We start from the raw sequence: 22901 nt of genomic DNA on the forward strand, positions 1-22901 counted from the left end.
AGAACCACATGTGAGAACCAAGAACTCTTTTCTTAGAACGTTGGATGTACGCAATTTGAGAAGAAATACGATAGGAATGACGACAAGAGAGAGACTCGTTGAGAATCGAAGCGGCCAAAAGAGATGAGAGAGAGAGAAGCAGCGAGAATTAGAGTTCTTCGCCGGAATCGCCGAGGTTGAAATATTTTCGCCATAACTCAGCCGTAACTTACAATAAGTCATAATATAACTCAGCCGTAATGTACCATAACTCAGCCGCAATGTGTCATAAATCAGCCGTAATGTACCATAACTCAGCCGTAAACGACGTTTCGTATTTCCCTGTTATTTTTGTCAGAAAACGAAAAGTCTCCATCCAAGTTGAGAAGAAATGCGACAATAATAACGACGAGAAAGAGAGAGACACACTGATAATAGGATAAGCGGCCGGAAGAAACGAGAAAGAAAAGCGGCGAAAGTTAGGGTTCTTCATTGGGTTCGAGAGAGAAAAAACAGTTTTTTTTTTGTTTGTGAATAGTGACGAAAATCTTCAGTTTCTTCCTCTTTTATCATTAAAAACAGAATAATGATGTGGCAATTTCAGATATGACGTGGCATGTCGAATCTGACGTGGCAATTTTTAAATGAAAACAGACCAAGTGTGTTTATTGTAATTACACCCATCTTACTAAACATCTAAGGAATAAAAAAAAAAATTGGATTTTTAGGGAATAAACATACAATTGTGGTTTATCTAAGTAATTCTTCCTTTAAACAAATACTCAAATCTTAGTTTATAGTAGTAGCTAGCAAAATTCTTATTCTATTTTTTTTTTCTTTCAAGAATTCTTATTCTATTTTTAAACTTATAAAATCCAATTATTTATATTTTCGTGTAATTGATTTGTAGGGTGAAAAAGCCATTTTTCTGTGGAAAGAACATGCCAATCGTTTTGAGAGATCTCATGGAGATTGGAAAGTTATCGAAAAGTTTAGACTAGCTCATGTGACTGAATAGTTTAAGGTAGTACCACATTTTTTTACAAGCTGAGTTTTTTGAATGTGATTTTTTTCACATGATGACCATATACACCAAATAAAGAATGCACTAAATCAAACTCTTATGAGAAGACTAAAGATGTAAATACTAACGAGTAAAGTTCTCCTTTATTTCGTTTCTATCGGTATTATGTGTACCTTCTCTATTTTGAAGGTCTATGAATTTCAAAAACTTTATGATTATCAAATAAAGTATACTGTGACTTTTAAAATTTCATCTAACAAAGTGTAATTTTTATAGATTTTTAGGAACTAAATGACTTCTCAATACCATTTCGGCTAAAAAGAAAAAAAGCCTTAAGTTGTAAGAAATAACAGTCCAACAAATAAGAAGATCCAGTAAATTAAAAGAACTAATTTTCCTCAAATTGAGTCATGATTCACTCAATTTCTTATGAAAATCAGATTTTAATATGGTATATTTGGAAGGCTAGAAATGCTAAACTATTTGACAATTTGGATAGATGCCCTTTGGATGTTACTAAATTGGCAAAAGAAGAAGCAAGTGCTTGGCAGGCGGCCCAGATTGACGATGAGAATGTTGCTCTGGAACCCCTGGTCGATAGCTCGCGGATGTGCAATCGGGTCTCCCATATACAGTCTCTCTCTTCTGGTTATAGGTGCTTTATCTATGGGTTTTTGAAAGATATGGATAAATATTCAGGCATAGGATGGTACTGTTAGCACGCTCATGATTGATCCACGACTTTGGGACACATTCGGGAAGAATTTGCTACTTTTACTCTTTCTCTTATCTCAAGAAGTGTAAATGTAATTGCGGATAATTTGGTTCGTAAGGTGCGAGTCTTACCACATATTGCTAAGTTTGTAAACAATTGTCCTTACAATTGGCTTTCTTAGGTAAATCTATTCGATTTGTTGTCAAAAAAAAAAAGAACAGATTTTTAATATGACACAACATTAACAAATAAAGTTGGAAGGAGTTATTGAAAGACAATTTACCTAGCTTTTTTATATTGGAGAACTCGATTACTCTGCATTTTATACACATGCAAGAGGACGACAAGACGAAGCGGTGGATTAGAAGAAAGTTAGGTTTCGTACATCCATTGACAAAAACAGAACAGGTCCGTAGCAGAGGAGGAAATTCCCGAAACAGCGGCAGTAGCCGATAGCTGCGGTGGCGGATTAAGGAGTAAGGACTACTGGAAGAGGTGGAGGAGGATGGAGAAGATCGATTGATCAAGTAGTATGGGCTCAATATGGGTTTTATCGATTAATGGACTATGTTAGTTCAAAGAATGTTTATTTGCATGGGCCTATTTATATACATTGTTAAGTTTTTTTAAAAGCTTCAAAATATCATAATAGTTAAATTTTAAAATGTATGGATTAACAAAAGATAAAAAAAAATATATATTATAAATATTAACTGATAATTTTGCAACGGGGCAGAATATATATTTAAATTATTGATAATTTTGCAACGGGTCAGAATATAATACACACCACTTAAGTTTTACAACCAAATACTTTGTAATACCAAATCTTACATAAATATAATTTCAAATTATATGGAAAAATTATTCACTTTTAGTGAACACTTATTATTAAAAAATATATTAGTTATGTACCCACCAAAATTTAAACTATATGGATTAACAAAAACAGAATAATTACCCCATTCTCCCAATTGCAACTATTTAATCAATAATATTTATTTATCATGAAAAATTTTCAACACAACTAGAAAAATTTCTCATTAGGAAAATGTTTTTGTTTATAAAAGAAAAACATGTCGAAACTTTTCTGACGCGCTGTAGCGCGGATCCGACTCTAATATATCCTTAAAACTCTTGTCTATTATATATCCATTGGACTAAAAAGATTATACAAAATATGTATATGTAGGATAAAATATGTATGAAGTATTAACATATGTATTTCGTATACTAATAAAATATCACACGGTACTTTCGAATGTTAATGATAAAATATATTTTGCATGTAACAGAATCATCGAGGATTTTCTGATCTAACACAAAAATATTATGAAACAAAATCAATATATTTTTAAACAAATTATTTAAATAAAATAAAATGCAACATTCTTTCGTTCTCACAAGTCATGATAATGACATTGATCTTATTGACTATGATTAGTAGGTGTAGACTCATAGTTTTATATATATATATTGCAAACTAAAAACAAAATAACATGTAATAGTAGCAATATAAATACACGCGTCAAGTGGATGAGTTAAGTATACACAATTTTCTATTTGTAAAAGAAATAATTATAAGTTAAAAAAGAAATATGAATATTCCTAAAATAATTATTGAAAGGTCTGTTTAAGTTATCAAATTCACGAGTTTAATAGAAACCCTAACCGATCAGTAATCCGGTTAACAATCAATATAAATTTCAATATATAGATGAAATCATTATTATATTAAACATTCATTAAGTCTATTTAACCTTCATCAAACTACGTGCGGATCCAAATCAAGAATTGTTTTACATATATCTGTCTTACCAACTATATGTCTATATAATATTTTCACACTAATAGTAAATTCTGAATTTAAATTTATTATTTTTGTAATCTTCTAGTTGTATTTTTATGTTTACTTTATTGAAATTAAAATTAATATGATCTTCTTGATATGGAGAGAGATAAAGAGCTTTCGTCGAAAAATTAAAATTAAAATTAATATGATCTTCTAATTAAAATTTTCATGTTTACTTTATTGAAACTTAACTTAAAATTAAATTTTGATTAATTTTAATTACAAAATAGTGCGGGTCCATCGCTAGTTCTACTTTATTGATATGATCACTTTTATTGAAACTAAGACCAAATAAAACTATATGATTCAATTTTGCAAACGAATTCATGAACACATTAGTCTCAGCAAAGTAGGACGCCATTCATGTGTTCATATCAGATAAACACCAAATAATGTCGTTGTTATTGATTTAACTGGTATTGTTTTCGGTATTAAAAGTTATTTGAGACGAAGAAAATATAAGCATAAAAGTCAAATATATATCTATGGCAATACAATTCAAATTATCAAAAAAATTTTGATTTAGTACAAAAATATATTCGCATTTTTGACATACTACAAGAAAACAGTACAAGAAATCAGTGGGGTATTTTGTTATAAGAATAGTAAGACCATGTCCACCGGAGATACTCTAAAGAAATTCTCATAATTAAAATAATAAAAATATTTAATCAATAAGAGAGAGAAAACGATGAATGGTGAGAGGGCTCTAAAGAGGATTTCAAAGAACTGTTCCTTTATCTAATGTTGCTAGAGCATCAGTTATGGTGAACTCTTATTTTGAGTATTTTAAAAATAAAATATTAATAGTTTTATTTAATTAAATTCTTGAATTAATTTTTGATAAAAAATATGAGTTAAACCATTCACATAAAGACATGTGTACTAAAACCCTCTAATTGAAGTGCTTAGCTTACGTACTTTTGAACTTGTGTATTAATTCTCTCTCACACTTTCTATTTTCTTAAAAAAATTTAATAGTTAGTGTCCCATCAAAAACCTCCCATTGGAGGTGCCCTTATATTAATTGTCTGTTTCTTTTTATCATTTAAAATTTAATTAAAAATATATATATTTAAAATATTATTATTTTTATTTTTCAATTCTCATGCAATCTCCAGTGGTGATGCACTAAGTATATAAGACTGTTAGCTATGGTAGTATTTTTTCCTTAGTGAATCACATATATCAATAGCAAAAACATGTATAGTAGAAAAACTGAAGTAAGAGCAATTTGATATAACAAGTTTAAGGTAAACCACCTAAAACATAAATCTTATGTGGCCGAACATTATAACCTATAATGACAAACAATATAATCATTGTTTAAATGTTGCCGAACATTATGGATGAAGTTTATAATAATATATATAATCATATATAAGCTCCAAATATTTCATGTTGTTATTGATAATGTTTGTTTGATGTTCATCACTTTCATTTTTCTTGATGTGTTTTGGTTGTGCAGGTGAGGTGCAAACTTTTCTTTTGACTTCATTTCCTAACTATATGTCAATTTTGGTATAAAAGACAATAAATTCTTTAAACTTTGTATTTAAAAAATAAACTATTTTAAGGTGGACAATTTACTAATCAACTATTTAAAGGTGATTCTCATATTTTATGTCATAACTTTATCAAGGTGGACATTCCACTAATCAACTATTTAAATGAAAAAAAAAATCATATGGTAGCATAAGTAAATTTTAATATATTTTTCTCGTCAAAAACAATATCAAATCAAATGTTTGGAAAACACAACTTGCCATTTCTTTTAACTTGCAAAAGCTATCTTAGTATTTATTATAAGATCAAAACTAAAATAAAAAAAGTATGACATCCAATCATCCATTATCCACTTAATTAATCATAGTTAAAGACTTAAAAGCTTGTATTATATATGAAAGTTTAAATTGTAGTTATAACTAAATAAAAATAAACCATTCATACAATCATATTATATGACTGCATACGAACGGTTGTAGATTTGGGTAAGAGATCGTATGATTTTTGTAATAAATCGATATAATTGGTAATACGATAGAACGATATATATATATATATATATATATATAAGTTGTAAGTTTGAGCATATTAATAGTCAAATTTAAATATTTTTCAAATTAGTATAGTGTTTTCCATTAAATATATCTTCAACATTGTCAATCATGTGGAATACATTATCATGCAATGGGTTTTTACTAATTATAGAACAGATCTAATTATAGAAAGTGATTGTTAACTTTGAATAAAGAAAATTACAAAAAATAACTGTTCTATCCAAAGAAAGAAAAGTTTTGTTTTGATCTCTCAAAGTTTATGAAGGGTCGAATAGAACAAACAAATGATAAAAACAAAGTTGAAGCTGAAGAGGTCTCTCTAACCAAATCCATTCTTACAGCAAGACTTAGATACGAATGAATCAGTAAAACAACTCCTATCATCCAAACCAAAACTGTCTCATGCATCATTTGGTTGGAGTAACTAGAGATCTTACATGATTTTTTACTTTAGAAACAATCTTTAGAGAGGCACAGGGTAACGGTTGATGCAATCAACCCAAGGATTGTTCCTTGTAGGTTTCTTCACTTTCCTCATTGCTTTCCACACCACACTGTTACACTTAAAACCTGATCCAAATGCAATTTGCCAAACCCTATCTCCTCTTCGAACACTTTCCTTGGCTTCCAAGTAAGCAAGCTCGTACCATATTCCACTGCTGGAAGTGTTTCCAAACCTGTGAAGTGTCATCCTAGAAGCCTCCATGTTCTCTTCACTCAAGCCAAGATTCTTTTGAAGCTCCTCGAGTACTACTTTGCTTGCTGCGTGGAAGCAGAAGTGCTCGAAGGCTAGCTTGTAGTCAGGGATGTATGGCTTGGAGAGATCAGAAGAAGAGGACTTGGTAGTAGTTCCATTGGTTTTGGCATTGAGGGAAGATGAGAAGGAAGTGGTTGTGGAGGTTTTAGCCGCAGGTGAGAAAGTTCTACGAAGCAAAGCTGCAAAGAAGAGAAGCTGCTCGGAGAAAGGGAGAACAAGAGGACCTAAGGTAGTGATGTTTGTCTTGAGAGCTTCACCTCCTACTTCCATTAAGTCTCTACTTATCTTCAAACCCTTGAAGCCTTGTTCATCTTCTTCTTGGTGCACACTCCTAAAAACCACAAAACCATTAGCTACTAGCTAGGTCATCATAAGACTGTAAAAAGTACAAAAGAATGAAACCTGAAGCTACGGTCATCAGCGGCCTTATGAGTCCGAACAATGTGTTCGAGACGGTACTTAGCATGGCGAAAGTCACGGCGACGATTAGAGAGCATAACAGCTGAGCAACCCATCCTAAAGAAGCAATTAGGTATAACCATGGACTTGTCATGACCAACGTACCAATTATAACCAACCATCTCAGTACTCACAACAACAGCATAACTATTAGGGTTAGACTGAAGCATGTCACGAGCAAGATCAAGACCTATGATCCCAGCAGAACATCCCATCCCACCAAGGTTGTAACTAAGTATGTTCCCTCTCATCTTGTAATGGTTAATCACCATTGCAGACAATGATGGTGTAGGGTTAAAGATACTACAGTTAACCACAAGGACACCTACATCTTTAGGTTTGACACGTGTCTTCTCAAAGAGCTCGTCTAGTGCTCCAAAGATCACTGTAGAAGCTTCTTCACGTCCTTCTTTCATCGTTGTTATGTTCTCTGATGAAGAGATGGATCTTGGAACGTACGTTTCGTCACCTATCCCTGAGGCTTGTAAGATCCTCTTCTTGAAACCAAGTGTCTCTTCATCGAACTTTCCTGATTTTCTTGCTAGCTCTATGAACTCTTCTTTTGTCACCTAAACCAACCCAAAGCAAAACTATTAAACCGGAAATAACCGGAATTGAATGGACTTTTTTCATCTAAACCAACCCAAAGCAAAACTATTTAACCGGAAATAGCCGGATTTGAATGGACTTTTCACCTAAACCAACCCAAAACAAAACTATTAAACCGTAAATAACCAGAATTGAATGGACTTTTGTCACCTAAACCGACCAAAAGCAAAAATATTAAACCGGAAATAACCGGAATTGAATGGTTAACTTTCGTATAATTATCAGTCCGGTTCTTATCAATATCCTTTGATTATAGTCGTACATAAGATTTTTATAAACAAAATTTATAACTCCAATTACAAAATTTGGCAACATTCATAAACTAAAAAATAATTACTAACCAACACATGCAAATTAACAAATTAGGTAATTTGATTAATTAGGCTTCACTATCTATAAACTAATACATCTAACTATAATTTCTAAGTAAAACTTAGTTATTAGACTATGAAAAAGATTGGGACAACGTACCTTGAGTTCATCGGAAGGTTTGTAACAAGCGAAGTCAATGAGGTAAACAGAGCGAGGACGAGACATGAAGTAGACACAAGCGGTTAAGACAAAGACACAAAAGAAACCTATGACAGTTGCAAGATCATAGTCCAAAAGCTTCTTCCAAATCTCATCACGGCTTAAACTACCAACCTCAGCACTAAACACAAGGACAAGAACAGGTATGGTCGCCAAATAAACCGCATGGTTGATGAGGTAGTGGTAACCAAGTTTCACGTACTTCAAGTTCACAGACTGGAGAAAATCAGGAAGACGTCTTCGAACCCTAACCGAGAACGTTGGTGAGCCAGCGTTAGGACCAGATGGTTCGATCCCGCGGTTGACAATCTCGGTAGAGAGTAGATCTTGCTCGTTGGATCTACCCATTTTTTTTCTTTTTAGGTTTTGGTTATGTGAGTGAGATCTATGAAGTGTATATCTTATAAAGAGTTTGTGTTTGGCAAAAAATGTAAATATGAGTTTGTGTAGTTATATGAGAGTAATGGTAATATTGTGGGGATTGGGTTTGGTGGTTGGTGAGAGAGTAGTTAATGTCGCCAACTACTAGTACTGGTCGTAGTTGGAGTGAGTTATGTCACTCTTAATTCCTCCGTTGTATAAGGTGTAGTTTTGGATCTTATGTTTGCATTTATTATAAGGTTTTTTTTTTATACTATCATCATATGTTGAATGGGGTAATAAGGGTGACCACTTTGTTTTTTTGACAATTTGTCAATTTGGGTTTCTTGATCAGTTTATGTTTCTTTTCTTTTTCTTTTTGTATTGGATTAAGCTAGAAGTAACTTGGTTTGGTTAAAAACCGACAGGTTTGTGGTTTGGTTTTTGTTTAGAACATGATAGTAAGACAAATATATAAATTTGGATGTTAAGATTGTTATGAACACTTAAAACTGTTTGCTTTATATATGTTATAGTATGATTGATGTACAACATATCTAATCTTAGCTTTGGTTATTATTTATTTTATAATGTAAATTTATTTATGCTATAAGAAAAAACTTTACAAAGTAGAGTTTAAGCTCAATTAAAGTGGAAACTAATTTTTTTTAATGATGAGCTCATATATATGTTAAACATATATATGACTAGTCCAAAAAAAAAGAGGAAAATAGGATGCTAATCTTTTTTTCCGTCAAAAACTATGATGAGCTCAAAAGAGCCATTTGGGAGGAGAATTGTTCATAAACTTGTTTTTTTTGTCATATGTTTTAATTATCATTTCAAGAAAATAATACATTGTTAAAATATACAAGTCGGTGGAAACACAAAATATCTCCGGAATTTAAAAGCCAAAAAGGGAGAAACGATAGATTAACATAACGAATCGAAAGCTCTAAAATTACAGATAATCTAAAACCATCTCCAATGTATTTTCCTATTTTTATCTCTAAAATCGAAGTACCCTATAATAGAAGTAAGTAGTACCCTATAATAGAAGTAAGTTTTATTCTAATATACACCTTTATAATAGAGAACTCTATTTTTCTTTTATATATAGAGGAATTTTTCTATATATAAAGAATAATATAGCAATTTCTATATTAAAGATGAGAATAGAGATGGGTTGGACTGTTGGAGTAAATTTGCCTCTAAAATAGAGTATAGAGGTAAATATAGAGATGTGGTCGAGATGCTCTAACTAGAACCGATAGTATAAATGACAAAAGACGTAATAAAAGAGTCAGAAACATAAACAATAGCTCGAGCAACGAACAATATGAGTAAAGCTAGCCACAAAGGACAACACACGTCTATCTTGCAGGTAATGAAACATCAAATTGCGAAGCAAGAAGTTTACAACTTTACACAAATTTATTCATGATTTAAATGTAATCTTTTTGTTATAGTATTTGTGACTGTTGAATTGTTTAGACTAATATTCATGATTTGAATATATGGAAATTTTGTTCACAAGTTTTGCCAAAGTGTTAACTAATTTAAATAAATACTCAACAACTCAATTTAAATTTATAATCTATAACTTTTGTTATTTACGATGAACCGATGAACATGACATATACATTAGTATATATATTTTTTGGGCGGCTACATTACACAGAAATGAGCTTTTAAGACACTTTCAGCCTGTTGGCTAGCAATATTCCCCACATGAAATAATAGTGATTAAGATCCCATTCACGATTTTAAAAGTTTTACAAATGAGATAAAGACATACTAATGCATTTGTAATGTTCTTCTATACTACGCCTGTTTTATTACTTAACACATTAGTTAAACACAAAATAATGTATAAACAAGATATCCTAGTATAACATTTGAAAAAAGATATTACAGAAAGAGCAATATCCAGAGAAGTTGTTGTGTATCTAAAGATGACCATATTTATAGTAGAAATGTTAACGAAGTAAAGTCCCACATCGGTAGTTGGAGAATTTATAAAGTAATATACAGTATATATGTTTAGAGCTAATCTACTCACAACCTGCTTGTTCTGAGTCAGAATCGTACACAATCAAGGTTTTGATACCGTGATAAATTTCGCCTTAAACATGGATTTTCTAACTCAAAACAAGTTGGCAATAAATAGATTGATCATAACCTTATATATATTACTTGATCAATTCTCCAACTATCGACTATCGATGTGGGACTTTACTTCATTAACATCTCTAACTATAAAATGCACTTATCCATTTATAAAACCGCCCTAGAATAGTGAACAATTTGTAGCATAAACCTAGCATAAATAACATGATAAGTGTGTGGTTTGTTACTTTATTCAATATCAAGCTAGGATTTAGTGAAGTGTTTGTTGCAACATGATTGTCAACATAACCTTCTTGCCTTGTGATGGTCTCATTTTTTAAAATCCGATGATTCATTGTATCATAGCATCAAATGTTCCTTGGATCAAACGATAAAAGCCCATTCATTTGCATTAAAGAGTAAATGGGACTCCCACCATGAGAGTCTAACCCTAACACAGTAGGAGAACTTAAAGTGAGATGATGTTTCCAAGTCTCAAAGGGTAAATAACTATAAACACCAATTCCAAATGAGGAAATAACTCAAATCATTCACTGTCTCAATGTCTATTATGTTAAAGTTTTGAGATAGCGATGGGTTATTTCACTAGTAACCCTACTAACATCTTTAAAAGAAAAGGAATACATACGAGTGGCACAAATTTGTAAATCATTTACATAAGAAAAGTTATACTGACTAAATTGTTCTCTAGCTACATATATTGGTTTGAATTGGTCGTATATAAGAAAACGTCAAATATCATTTACTCATAAATGTAAACTTAAAAAAAAAAAAGAAAAAGCAAAATTATGCATGTGACTTAGCAAGGACAACAACACATGCCCAAATGGGTTTCTTTAAGTACGTGTGTTCGATATAGCTGTCTTACGAAAAAGAAATAATCAACTATGAGGTATGCCATTTTTTTGGAGCAAGTTTTTAGATTTGCTATTTTTCATAAATTTATATGGACCATTTTCCAGATTAAAAAAATGTGACTAAACATGTAATTTACTCATTATATTTGGGTTTAGCAGTTCTATTTTTTTTGACCTTAATATTTACTCTTAAATTTTTATTTTAGCAAAAAAATTCATAAATTAACTAAACATTTTTAAGTGTTCAAAAATAACAAATTCATAAGATTTTAGCAAGAATAACATGTCCGTAAAGTTTGTTCTAGAAAATGAAAATTTTCATAAGAATCCCAAAAAAAAAATCCCAAAAAAAGAGGAAGAAAGTGAAATATGATGTAAAAAATTATATGAAATTCACAAAACAATTTTTATTTATTTATCTTATCGGGTAAAAACATCGGTTGTAAAAAAATTATGATATAACCCCACAAACGAACCACAACATAAATATTTTCTAAAAATGTAATTTTGATATGTAATTTTCTAAAAAAAAGACATTGTTAGTTTTATAACTTGAAAGGAAAAAAAAAGAAGGTGTAGTTGTCATAAGAATTACATTTGCTAAGAGAGACGTATGGGAAATTGATAACGTTGACGAGAGAGAGAGATGATGTTGAGATGTTAATGATATATCTAACTTATGGCTGTCTTCTTTAATGAGTCAAATGGCTGATGCATTTCATAGCAAGTAGTTGAAGCAACAACTCCTTTATCATTATTGCACACTATTTTTCACTTTTCTCTTTGAAAAGATCAGTTAGGGTCTTTATAATATATATGGACCATGACTCTCGTGGGTCATAAGAGAAGTAGAAGCCCAAATACAATGACATAGTAAATAAAACTTTACCAAAGTAATCAAGTTGTAAACACGTACGTGCATGCATGAGTTTTTTTTCACATTCAAGCTTTGTTTCAAGAAAGAAGAAGCTGTGTTTATATTACTCTATATTGTGTTAAGAGAAGATGATCACGTGATAGTCTCTATCTCTGTATTCTAATGAAGTTAACTCTTTAAGATGAGAAAAAAGAACAAAACACTATCCAATTCCAACCTTAATCAACGAGTGCAAGGTTCTAACTAGCGTTGACTTCATTACTTAACACATTTATGACAAGAGTCAACCATAAAAGATGGATGTCTAGAAAATGAAATAAATTGTGGCCCTTCTTTATCTTATTCCAAATATAAAAAGACAAAGAAAAGTCTTAACCACTCTTCTATAAACAAGAAACTAGGATTGGATCTGCGCTCTACCGCGCATGAAAATCATTTATATATACGTACGACTTTTAACGTATTAGAATATGTTATATTTTTATTTTATTGTAGTATAGTCGATTACAATAAATTATATATTTTGTATAATGATTTTGAATAAAATAGTAGAAAACGAGTAAATGATAACATAATGAGTTTTGTTTGATCAACCATTTGTTGTGGAGACAGATGTATGTGAGCAATATCCAAACTTTATCAACGAGTCAAGGATCTAACCTCCGTTGACTTCATTACTTACACATTTATGACAAGAGTCAACCATAAAAGATAGATGTCTAGTACATGAAAAATAAATTGTGCCATTCTTTATAATATATCAAATATAAATACACACAAAATAAAACTGGATGAGGATATAAAAGAAACTTACAAATATACTAAGTAACTATGATTTACTCCGTGGTACATTACATATCTATTTTTTTATATAAATCATTTAAATTTAAATGAGTTAGTATAATAATATAATTGAGTTTTTTTTGGTTAAATGATATAAATATTTTGATTGTTACATATTTTTTCTTTTATTTGCAAACTACCCCGTAATAATGTTTTTGTTTGTAACATAAATATTACGGAATATTACCCCGTAATAACTTTTTTGTTTTGTTTTTTGGTTAACTTTTTTGGTAACAACCGGAATATTACCATATCTTCAATATATAGTAATATTATTTTAATTTGAATTAAAATAATAATCAGTGAGGATCCGATATGTGATTTTGGGTTCCAAATTTTAATTTTGAACTGATCCGAAATACATATTTTTTGAAAAGAACTTTAATGATTTGAGATTAGTTGTTTTTTTTTTGTCAACCACACATTAATTATAATATTATTCCATGATTGGTAGCCCAACCGGGAGGGAAATCTTTTACAAAAAAAAAATTTTGAATCGAGTGATCTGGAAGAACTAGCAAGATAGTTTGCTTTTGAATTACAAGAACGATAAATCTTAGTTAAAGAAATAGATTAGTAGTGTTTAAGACATTGGTTTTTTAGGAAATCATTGCCAAACATTATTTTAGCACAAAATATACTTCAAAAATGTATATATACTAGATTTTAACCCGCGGTACAGCGCGGGACAAATAGTTTTTCATTTTAACCCTAATTTTTATTTTTAATTCATATTTTAAAAATTTACAGATTTTGCGGATTTTATTTAATAATTATTAAGATTATATAATATCAATTTTTACCAAATTATTTTAATTATATATGTCATATATTATTTTTGTTAAAAATAGTAAAATGAAAATTTTTACCCGTACTGAAGTATGAGATAAATATATTTTAATTTTTTTTATTAATATCAATTCAAGCGTTCCCTCTTGCAACCCGTCCTATCATACAATCCATTGGAAACATAATACAACATTTATTTTTATATAATCGTTGAAAATTAAACTCATGATTAAAATTATAGCAAGATCAATAATATTTCAATTTAAACTTGGTGTATAATTTTAACTATAGAAAGACATTTCTTATTAAATGAAAAAAATTAGTAACGATTATAAACATCTATAACTTTTTATATCATAAACTTAAAAGTGGGTTAAAAAATATTAGGTGAAAAAAGCTATAACCATATGACAGAATCTGACAAAAACGTATAGCATATACAAACATAACAATCATCATTGTCCATTTTTAATGTTGATCCGCACAAAATATCAAAAGTATAATATACTCATGAACGTAAAAAAAAATAACAATATATGTTTGAAAGTTTTTGATAACAAAATAAAATAAAAGAAACAAAAGTTTTGTTTTCTACAAATAATATAATGATATAAAAGGTTTTCTAGAAAACACGCGTATTGCTAGGGAAGAATGCCTAGCGTATTCCTCGCAATACGTGAATCGCAAGGGAATTGCGAGAAACGACTTTTTCTCGCAAATCGTGACTCGCAAATTGTAACGCTCGCACTTCAGTCGCAAATTGTAACGCTCGCACTTCACTCGCAAATTTTGCGAGGTACTACATGTCTCGCAAATTCCCTAGCAAGTTGCGAGTATCTCACTCCTAGCACTTTTATCGCTATATTTGCGAGGGTTTACATGCCTCGCAAATGTCGTAGCAAATTTGCGAGAGCTTGTTTGGTTGCAATTTACTTGCAAAATTACTGTCTTGCAATTCCCTCACATATATTGCAATTGGTTAGTATACAGACCAAATCATCACTTTTTTTTTTTTTTTTTGTTTTTACACTATACCATACATTTATTAACATTCGCCGACTTATGCTATGAATCTAATTGAAATTAGAAACTGAATTATGATTTAAATTTACTTGCAAACTGAATTATGATAAAATGAAAAATAGAAATTAGAAACTGAATTATGATAAAAGTCATAGGTTTAGGTTTACAAATTTACAATCATGAAAATCAAAAACTAAAGGTCATCATATCAACTTGGTCAGAGGAGGTTCCATTGTGGTCAAGAGTTCAAGTCCATAGCAGAGGAGGTTCCAATGTGGGCAGATGCAGTGGCAGCCTCAGTCTGATTTGTCATGTCAGCCCCGGTCTGGTTTGTCTCTGTCGGTCCAGCTGGGTGTCCAGATCAAAACCTTGCAGCAAACTCTGAATCCTTCTCAGCAAAGTAAACAAAATAAGCTTGCAAGCAATTAACCTTCTCAATACTCTGCTGAAGAAGAGCTTCAGTTGCTGCTAGCTTTTCCTTAAGCACCACCGATTATACGACCTCTTGGATTCACTTTAATAACTGATAACCACATTTCACGTCTTTGTCGCAAACGAGGATAGGATAGAAAGCTCACTTGCTCTGCTTGTGATGCTAGGATGTAAGGATCAAATCTTCCATAGGTTTTGTTTGTGTTAACATCCACGACCCCCAAGTTATTTGCTCGCATGCCTCGACCCATAGTTGGATCATACCAATCACACTTGAAAAGTATGCATTTCAGATTCAAAAGACCCGGGTATTCAACTTCCAATATTTGTTGCAAAATACCATAGAATTCGCTATCACCAGCTTTTACTGAGATTCCGTAATTTGCTGTAGCTCTTCGAATTCCATGTCTATACGTATGAAATGTATAACCGCGAGTAAAGTACATCGGAGCCGTAGTGATCTTCGCTCTTGGTTCTTGAACGATCTCATGCAACCAAAGAGGCAAGGGTTCATTTCCACATCCATTTTGAACCTATTCAAATACATGCAAATATATATATCATGCATTGTTATATTAGTATGTAAAAGTCATATATATATAAATATATATATATATATATATATGGTTACATTACTATACTTACATAATACTTCAACCATCCAGCAAAATCACGGTCCTTGTAAGATTCATAATCTTTTTCTTCTAAATTGGGAAAGGCTTCACGTATTTGCGAATCAAATATCCTACACTCAAAAGTTATTATGTCAATTTCCATAAAGAAGTTTAAATACACAATAAAAATCAATATGAAATTAAATCCAAATTTTATACCTCTCGAAAGATTGGATGTAATCCAAATTACGCAAGATGTAATTGTGAGCTGCTCGACAATAGGCATGATCTTCCCACCAAACTTCTTTCAACTTTCCAGCAAGTCTTCCTATCTGTGCAAAGACATCCGGGACATCAGGAACGTTATAGGTTTGTGCAACACCTCCGTCGTCATATCTTCGAAGACGAGTTTTTTTTGTTCTCACGGAAGGGCTAAAGTAGTAAGATGTAAAATGGGAAGTTTCCTCTGTTAGACTTCCGGCGACTATCGATCCCTCAACTCTTGCAAGATTTTTCGCCTTTCCTTTCAGAGACTTCATAAACCGCTCAAACGGATACATCCATCGAAATTGCACAGGTCCACCAAGAGCTGCTTCATGTGGTAGATGGATTGGGAGATGTTCCATCACATCAAAAAATGAAGGTGGAAATATTTTCTCCAAGTTGCAAATCAACACCGGGATATTATCATCTAGCTGCTGAATGCCGTCCCAAGACAATGTTCGGGTGCATAGGTCTCTGAAAAATGCTCCGATACCTACAAAGGTTATGTAAAATGAGTTAATAAGTTAATCAAATAATATAATTAATTAATTATACGTAAAAAATAACACTAGTACATAAACGAATTAATTAAGTATACTATTATTACCTGCAATAGCTTCATGAACATGTGTTGGCAGAAGCTCAAGAAACACAAATGGCAGTAACTGCTGCATGAAGACATGACAATCGTGGCTCTTCATACCTGAGAATTTTTGGCCTTGCTCAACACATCTAGAAAATTTTGAAACATAACCATCTGGGAACTTCACTTCTGATGTAATCCACTCGAACAACGCCTTCTTAGCATCTGCGGTCAATCGAAAGTTCGATATTGGCATTTTTCCATTTCTCATAAGATGTAACTCGACCCTTGCACATATTTCCACCAAGTCCAACCTTGACTTCATATTATCCTTTGTTTTACCCTGAACATTCAAAAGTGTGTTAATGATATTATCAAAAACGTTTTTCTCGATATGCATCACATCCAGGTTGTGCCTCAAGAGGAGATCTTTCCAATATGGAAGCTCCCAGAAAATACTCTGTTTGTGCCAATTGTGAGTGCAGGTGTATCCGTCTGGCATATTCGCTGGGGTGTGCCAGTTACCTCCAACTTTACATGTCTCCTGAGCACCATAATAATCGATCTGTTCTAACAAATAATTGCCAGAAACATAGCTCGGTGGAGGAACACGCACAACTTTATTCTTTCTAAACCACTTCTTGTTCTTTCGGTACGGATGATGCAGAGGAAGAAACCTACGATGACAATCAAACCAACATGGTTTTCGTCCATTCTTAAGCTGAAACGCATCAGTTCGCTCCATACAATATGGACATGATAATCTTCCATGAGTTGTCCATCCAGATAACATTCCGTATGCAGGAAAGTCACTAATCGTCCACATTAGCACTGCCCGCATATTGAAGTTTTGTTTCTTCGAGTAATCAAACGTTTGAACCCCTTCGTTCCACAACTGCTTCAGCTCATGAATCAGAGGTTGCAAGAATATATCGAGTGCTCGCTTCGGATGCTTAGGCCCTGGCACTAAAGTACTCAACCATAGAAATTCGCTTTGCATACACATATCTTGAGGAAGATTGTATGGCGTTAAGATAACCGGCCACAAAGAATATTGCCTCCCAGACATACCAAATGGGCTGAATCCATCTGTACACAAACCAAGATAAACATTCCTACACTCTTAAGCAAAGTCAGGATATACCGTTTGAAAATGTTTCCACGCCTTCGCATCCGAGGGATGTGTAATTTCTCCATTTGCAGTGGAATGTTCTGCATGCCACCTCATTGCTGCTGCAGTCCTCTTTGATTGGTATAAGCGTTTTAATCTATCAGTGATTGGCAAGTACCACATACGTTTGTATGGAACCCGCGTCCTTCCTTGAGTATCCTGATATCTCGGCTTCCCGCAAAACCGACATTCCTGCAACTTTTCATCATCTTTCCAGAAAATCATGCAGTAGTCAACGCATACGTCAATCATTTCAGATGGTAACCCAAGACCTGAAACCAACTTTGGGATTTCATAGTAATTCTCAGCCGATAAATTATCTTCTGGCAAATATTCTTTGATTAACTCAGCCCATGAATCCATGCAAATTTCACTTAAGTTATTATCAGCTTTAATTGTCATCATCCTAGATGCCAATGATAACTTAGAATGCCCTTCTCTACATCCATCGTAGATAGGTTGATTTGCAGCATCTAACATATCATAAAAACGTTTCGCATCTACGTTGGGTTCTTCTGTACTACTCTCAGCAAAAGCAGGATTACTTTCAGGAAATGCATCATTAACCATATCATAGAATCTATTTTCTTGGTTAAACCCATGAAAACCAAATTGATCATATTCTTGATGCCCATAATTTTCATAATTACTAGGTTGACCAACAACATTATGCGTACTACTTCCAGCATTATCGCTACAACCCTCTCCATGACGAAACCATACATAATAGTTAAGCATAAACCCTCTATTATAAAGATGTTTCTTCACTAGATCAAACTCCATGTATTTTTCATTTACGCACTTACAACATGGACAGAAAATTGTACCGTTATCACGAGCAAAAGGTTGGTTTGTTGCTTGGTACATGAACCCCCGTAAACCATCGCAAAATTCTCTCGTCACATCACCGGTCTCCGAATCTCTATGATTGTACATCCATCGTCGTATTGTGTATATCTCATGCTCTCTGCTTCCAGCCATTTTTTCAAATGGCTCACTTTGGAGAACTTTTTCTTTCTAGAATAGCTTTGTGTTTTGCAAATGTTTGAGTTATGATTTCAGTTCAACATGGATTTGCTATTTATAGGGGGAAAAAAACGAGTGCTATGGAGTTTCTAGGGAAGATTGCTCTTACAAGGGAAAGAGTGTTGTCTCACAATTTCCAACAAATCTGCGAACTATATCCCGACAACAATGTCAAACGATGTAAAAAGTTTTCGCCTAACTTTCGCTACGGAATTGCTAGATATTTGCTAGACGTTTGCGAGAGAAAGAGAATCTTGCCTCACAATTTCCAACTCAAGTTTGAACTTTATCCCGACAACTCTGTCAAAGTCATTTAAATTGTTTTCGCCTAACTTTGCTACGAACTTGCTAGGGAACGTGCTAGGCAATTGCAACCAACTCGCGAGGGATTTATCCAGTTTTCGACAACATCTGCCATATCATTTAATAAGTTTGTTGCCTAGTTATTATCTCGCAATTTAGCTAGTTCCTTGCGAGGGGTTTTGGTGACCTAGCAAAGTGGTTGCAAGCGCCTCGCAATATTGCGAGGATCTATTCCCTAGCAAGTTTGCGAGTATTCTACGAGGCGCGTCGTGTTGCTCGCAACAGTCTAGTTATAACGTCGCAATTTTGCTAGGCATTATTTCCCTAGCAAATTTCCCTCGCAATACGCGTGTTTTCTTGTAGTGTTTCCTCTATATCACGTTAAAAACAAAATATAAATAAAGTAACCTTTCTAATAGAAGCATGAATCACATCAAAACATTCTTAGAAATATTATCATATATCTCACAGAAGCATGATTCATTGTTTTCTACAATAACAAAATCCAAACGTGTGTTTGTGTTTGGTGATGGTAATTGTAGTTTGGATGTAAATTATTTATAGGCCAAATTATGAGTCATTAATTTGTTTATTTATTTAGATTTTGTGTAGATATTGGATGGAAAAGATTTTTTGAAATTGAATGTGGTCAGTAATTACATGAAATAATTAAAAAAAACAAACTAATGAATAACCTAAAAAGTAACACCTTCGGCCGCCGAGCCCTAAAGAGCAAGTAAAAGAAATCGAGAGGGAAGATGAAGAGGAAGACAACGACTTCGCAATGGACCCTAACTTCACTTCCCGAGGATCTTGTATTGTCGATCATCGCACGCGTCCCCATATTATTCTATCTGATTCTCTCACTCGTCTCCAAGAGCTTTCGAACTCTCGTAGCTTCACCGAGCCTTTACAAGGCCAGGTCACTCTTGGGCCGCAGGGAGAGTCGTCTCTATGTGTGCGTAGATGAACGTCAATATTGTAGAAACGGCCCAAGCTGGTTCACCCTCTGCCGCAAACCTAAGTCAGGTGGTTATGTTTTGGCTAGAGTCCCAATTCCCTGTTCTCCTTGGGTTGAGTCTATGAGTCTTGTGGCGGTTGGCTCTGATATCTATAACGTTGGCGCAGTCCAACGCGGCAGTCGTACTGGGAGCTCCTCTAGTGTTTCGATTCTTGATTGCACGTCTCACACGTGGCGCGAGGCTCCAAGCTTGCCCGTTGAGCTAATTAGAGTTTCCGCTACCCTCCTTTGATCAAAAGATTTATGTAACAGGATTATGCAAAGAAGAAGGCTCGGATTTCAAGAACTCCCTCGCGGTTTTGGACACAAAAACATATGTATGTGATGTGGTGACTGTCCCACGCAGATTGGGAAAAGGCAGAGATGTCTCCCTAAGCACATGTGTTGGCGGAAAGGTCAGCCTGGTGATTGGGTGGTACAATGTGGTTGATTACAATCCTAAGCAATGAAGGTGGGAGGAGGTCGGAGACTCCATGCCTGTATATATGCATTCACGTTGTTTTTGCAAGATAGATGATGTTTTGTACTCGCGTACTTCTTATGACCGTGTGTTGAGATGGTATGACCTAGAGGCAAGAACGTGGAACGATGTCAAGGGTTTGGTAGGACTACCGGCCAAGGTACCTCTGGATACTTTTGCTGGAATGGCTGATTATTGTGGAAAGCTAGCTCTTTTGTGGCACCAGGTTGTCTATTATAGGGAGATGATTTGGTGTGCAGAGATTGCGCTTGAAAGGCGCAATACTTGTGAAATTTGGGGGAATGTGGAGTGGCGTGCTCGTGTGCTTGATGTCCCTTACTCTACGTTCATTTCTTTCCACAAGGTTCTTTCTGCTACTCTCTGATTGATGAATGTCTTCTTTTTGTATGCTAGTGTAATTTCTATGGTTATTTTCTAAGGGATATGTATGAGTATTATTTATTGGCTTTTGAAAAAATGAATAACCTAAAAATAGGCAACAATCAGTTCTTGATGTTTTTAAATTCGAAGTTTGGAATGTTAAAGGAAGTTTGGAATGTTAAAGTATCCCCTAAAATTCAAAATTTCTTGTGGAAAGCCCTCGCGGGGGCGTTACCTACTGGGAGGCAGTTAGCTTCCAGGGGTATGTCACTTGACTCTTCCTGCACTAGATGCACAGAACTATTTGCCATTTGCTTTTTAATTGCCAATTGGCGAAGAAAGTATGGTCCCTAGCTTCACTGATACACTTTCTGGGATTAGCTACCAAAGGGAGAAGAGAATTTTACCACCAACAGGACTAGGGAGGGGACCTCTTTATCCTTGGATTTGTTGGAACTTGTGGCTGTCCAGGAATCAGTTGGTGTTCAATAACAGGAGGTTCAGAGAAGAGGAATCACTTTTGAAGGCCATTAAAGACGCAAAGGAATGGTAGGCAGCACATGAACTTGTGCATTCCCCTAGTGTTTTTGGATTGAATCGGTTTCACCAAAGACTAGGAGTAGATTTGAGCAATGTGGCCCTAACTGATGCAGCTTAGAATCAAGCCTCTAGAATTGCAGGTTTGGGCTGGATTCTCTTTTCCACTGTAGTGGGATCTTCGTCAAGACACTTAGATGTCTGTGCATTCGTGTCTTCACCTTTTGTAGCGGAATACTTGGCCATCTGCCCAGCCTTTAGTATGGCTTTGGATTTAGGGTTACAAGATTTAACCCTTAATACTGATTGTCAAGTCCTAGCTAAGACTATCTCATCCAAACTATTTTGATGGAAGCTCATGGAGTTCTTTCAAATGTTTTCCTCCTTATCTCTTCTTTTAAAGCTTTTGAAAGTAAGTTTATTCCCAAGACAGCAAATGTAGTTGCTGATTCCCTTGCAAAAGGCTTCTCTAGCTTCTGCTCTTGTAAACTCTTCAAGATTTCGTATGAATTAATCGTTGTTAAAAAAAAAAAAAGTTAGGACGCTTGAGAATCAATCTTGCTGCTCATTTGTATAGTTGGAAGGTTATTGGTCTTATTTATAATGATTTTGATCCATTATTTAAAATTTGAAAAATACTTAGGTTCACCCCCTTTCTAATAGCCAATCAAAATACAACAATATGCCATGTCATTTTTTATTTAAAAAAGAATCAAAATTCAAAAAAAAAAACAAATTAAGTAAACAAATTCTGTAGGATTTTTATTAAGGAAATTATATATTTTGGTTTGGGTTTATAAAAGAGTGGTTAGGATTTAGATTTTATTCTTAAACAAAACTGTATTTCGGTTTGGGTTGACAAAATAGTGGTTAGTGTTTAGATTTTGTAATTAAACATAATTATATTTCAGTTGGGCTGACAAAATAGTGGTAAGGGTTTAGATTTTGTAATTAAACAAAATTATCATTCAGTTTGGGTTGATAAAATATTGGTTAGGGTTTAGATTTTGTAATTAACGAAATATTATTTCGGTTTGGCTTGATAAAATAGTGGTTAGGGTTTATATTTTGTAATTAAGCGAAATTATATTTCGGTTTAGGTTTTTTTTTTTTCTTTTTATCTTTTATATTTATTTTTTTTTTTTTTTATATTTTTATTTTATTTTTTCTTTTTTTTTTTTTTTCATTTTTTTTATTTTTTTTATTTTGTTATTTTTTTTTTTTTTTTTTTATTTTTTTTTCTT

The 22901-nt window shown here is 33.2% G+C and overlaps 2 protein-coding genes and 1 pseudogene across 2 annotated transcripts; 1 reads left to right on the plus strand and 2 right to left on the minus strand.

Annotated features, from left to right (window-relative positions):
- Nucleotides 1-5828: 5828 nt before the first annotated feature.
- LOC17889324 (3-ketoacyl-CoA synthase 10) lies at nt 5829-8411 on the minus strand. The gene is made up of 3 exons (XM_006293837.2): nt 7927-8411; nt 6790-7415; nt 5829-6718 (listed from the first exon to the last, which is right to left on the minus strand). Exons 1-3 carry the CDS (start codon nt 8332-8334, stop codon nt 6094-6096), a joined length of 1659 nt encoding a protein of 552 aa, XP_006293899.2. The 5' UTR covers nt 8335-8411; the 3' UTR covers nt 5829-6093.
- Nucleotides 8412-15344: 6933 nt separating this feature from the next.
- Nucleotides 15345-18936, minus strand: LOC111830945. Its single transcript, XM_023783833.1, has 7 exons — nt 18757-18936; nt 17903-18201; nt 17817-17847; nt 16783-17724; nt 16131-16668; nt 15943-16042; nt 15345-15830 (listed from the first exon to the last, which is right to left on the minus strand). The coding sequence occupies exons 1-7, from the start codon at nt 18908-18910 to the stop codon at nt 15345-15347; spliced, it is 2550 nt and encodes an 849-aa protein (XP_023639601.1). The 5' UTR covers nt 18911-18936.
- Nucleotides 18937-20016: 1080 nt separating this feature from the next.
- LOC17889020 lies at nt 20017-21124 on the plus strand (annotated as a pseudogene).
- Nucleotides 21125-22901: the final 1777 nt, after the last annotated feature.

This window comes from Capsella rubella, unplaced genomic scaffold, assembly GCF_000375325.1.
Source record: "Capsella rubella cultivar Monte Gargano unplaced genomic scaffold, Caprub1_0 scaffold_4, whole genome shotgun sequence".
NCBI lineage: Eukaryota > Viridiplantae > Streptophyta > Magnoliopsida > Brassicales > Brassicaceae > Capsella > Capsella rubella.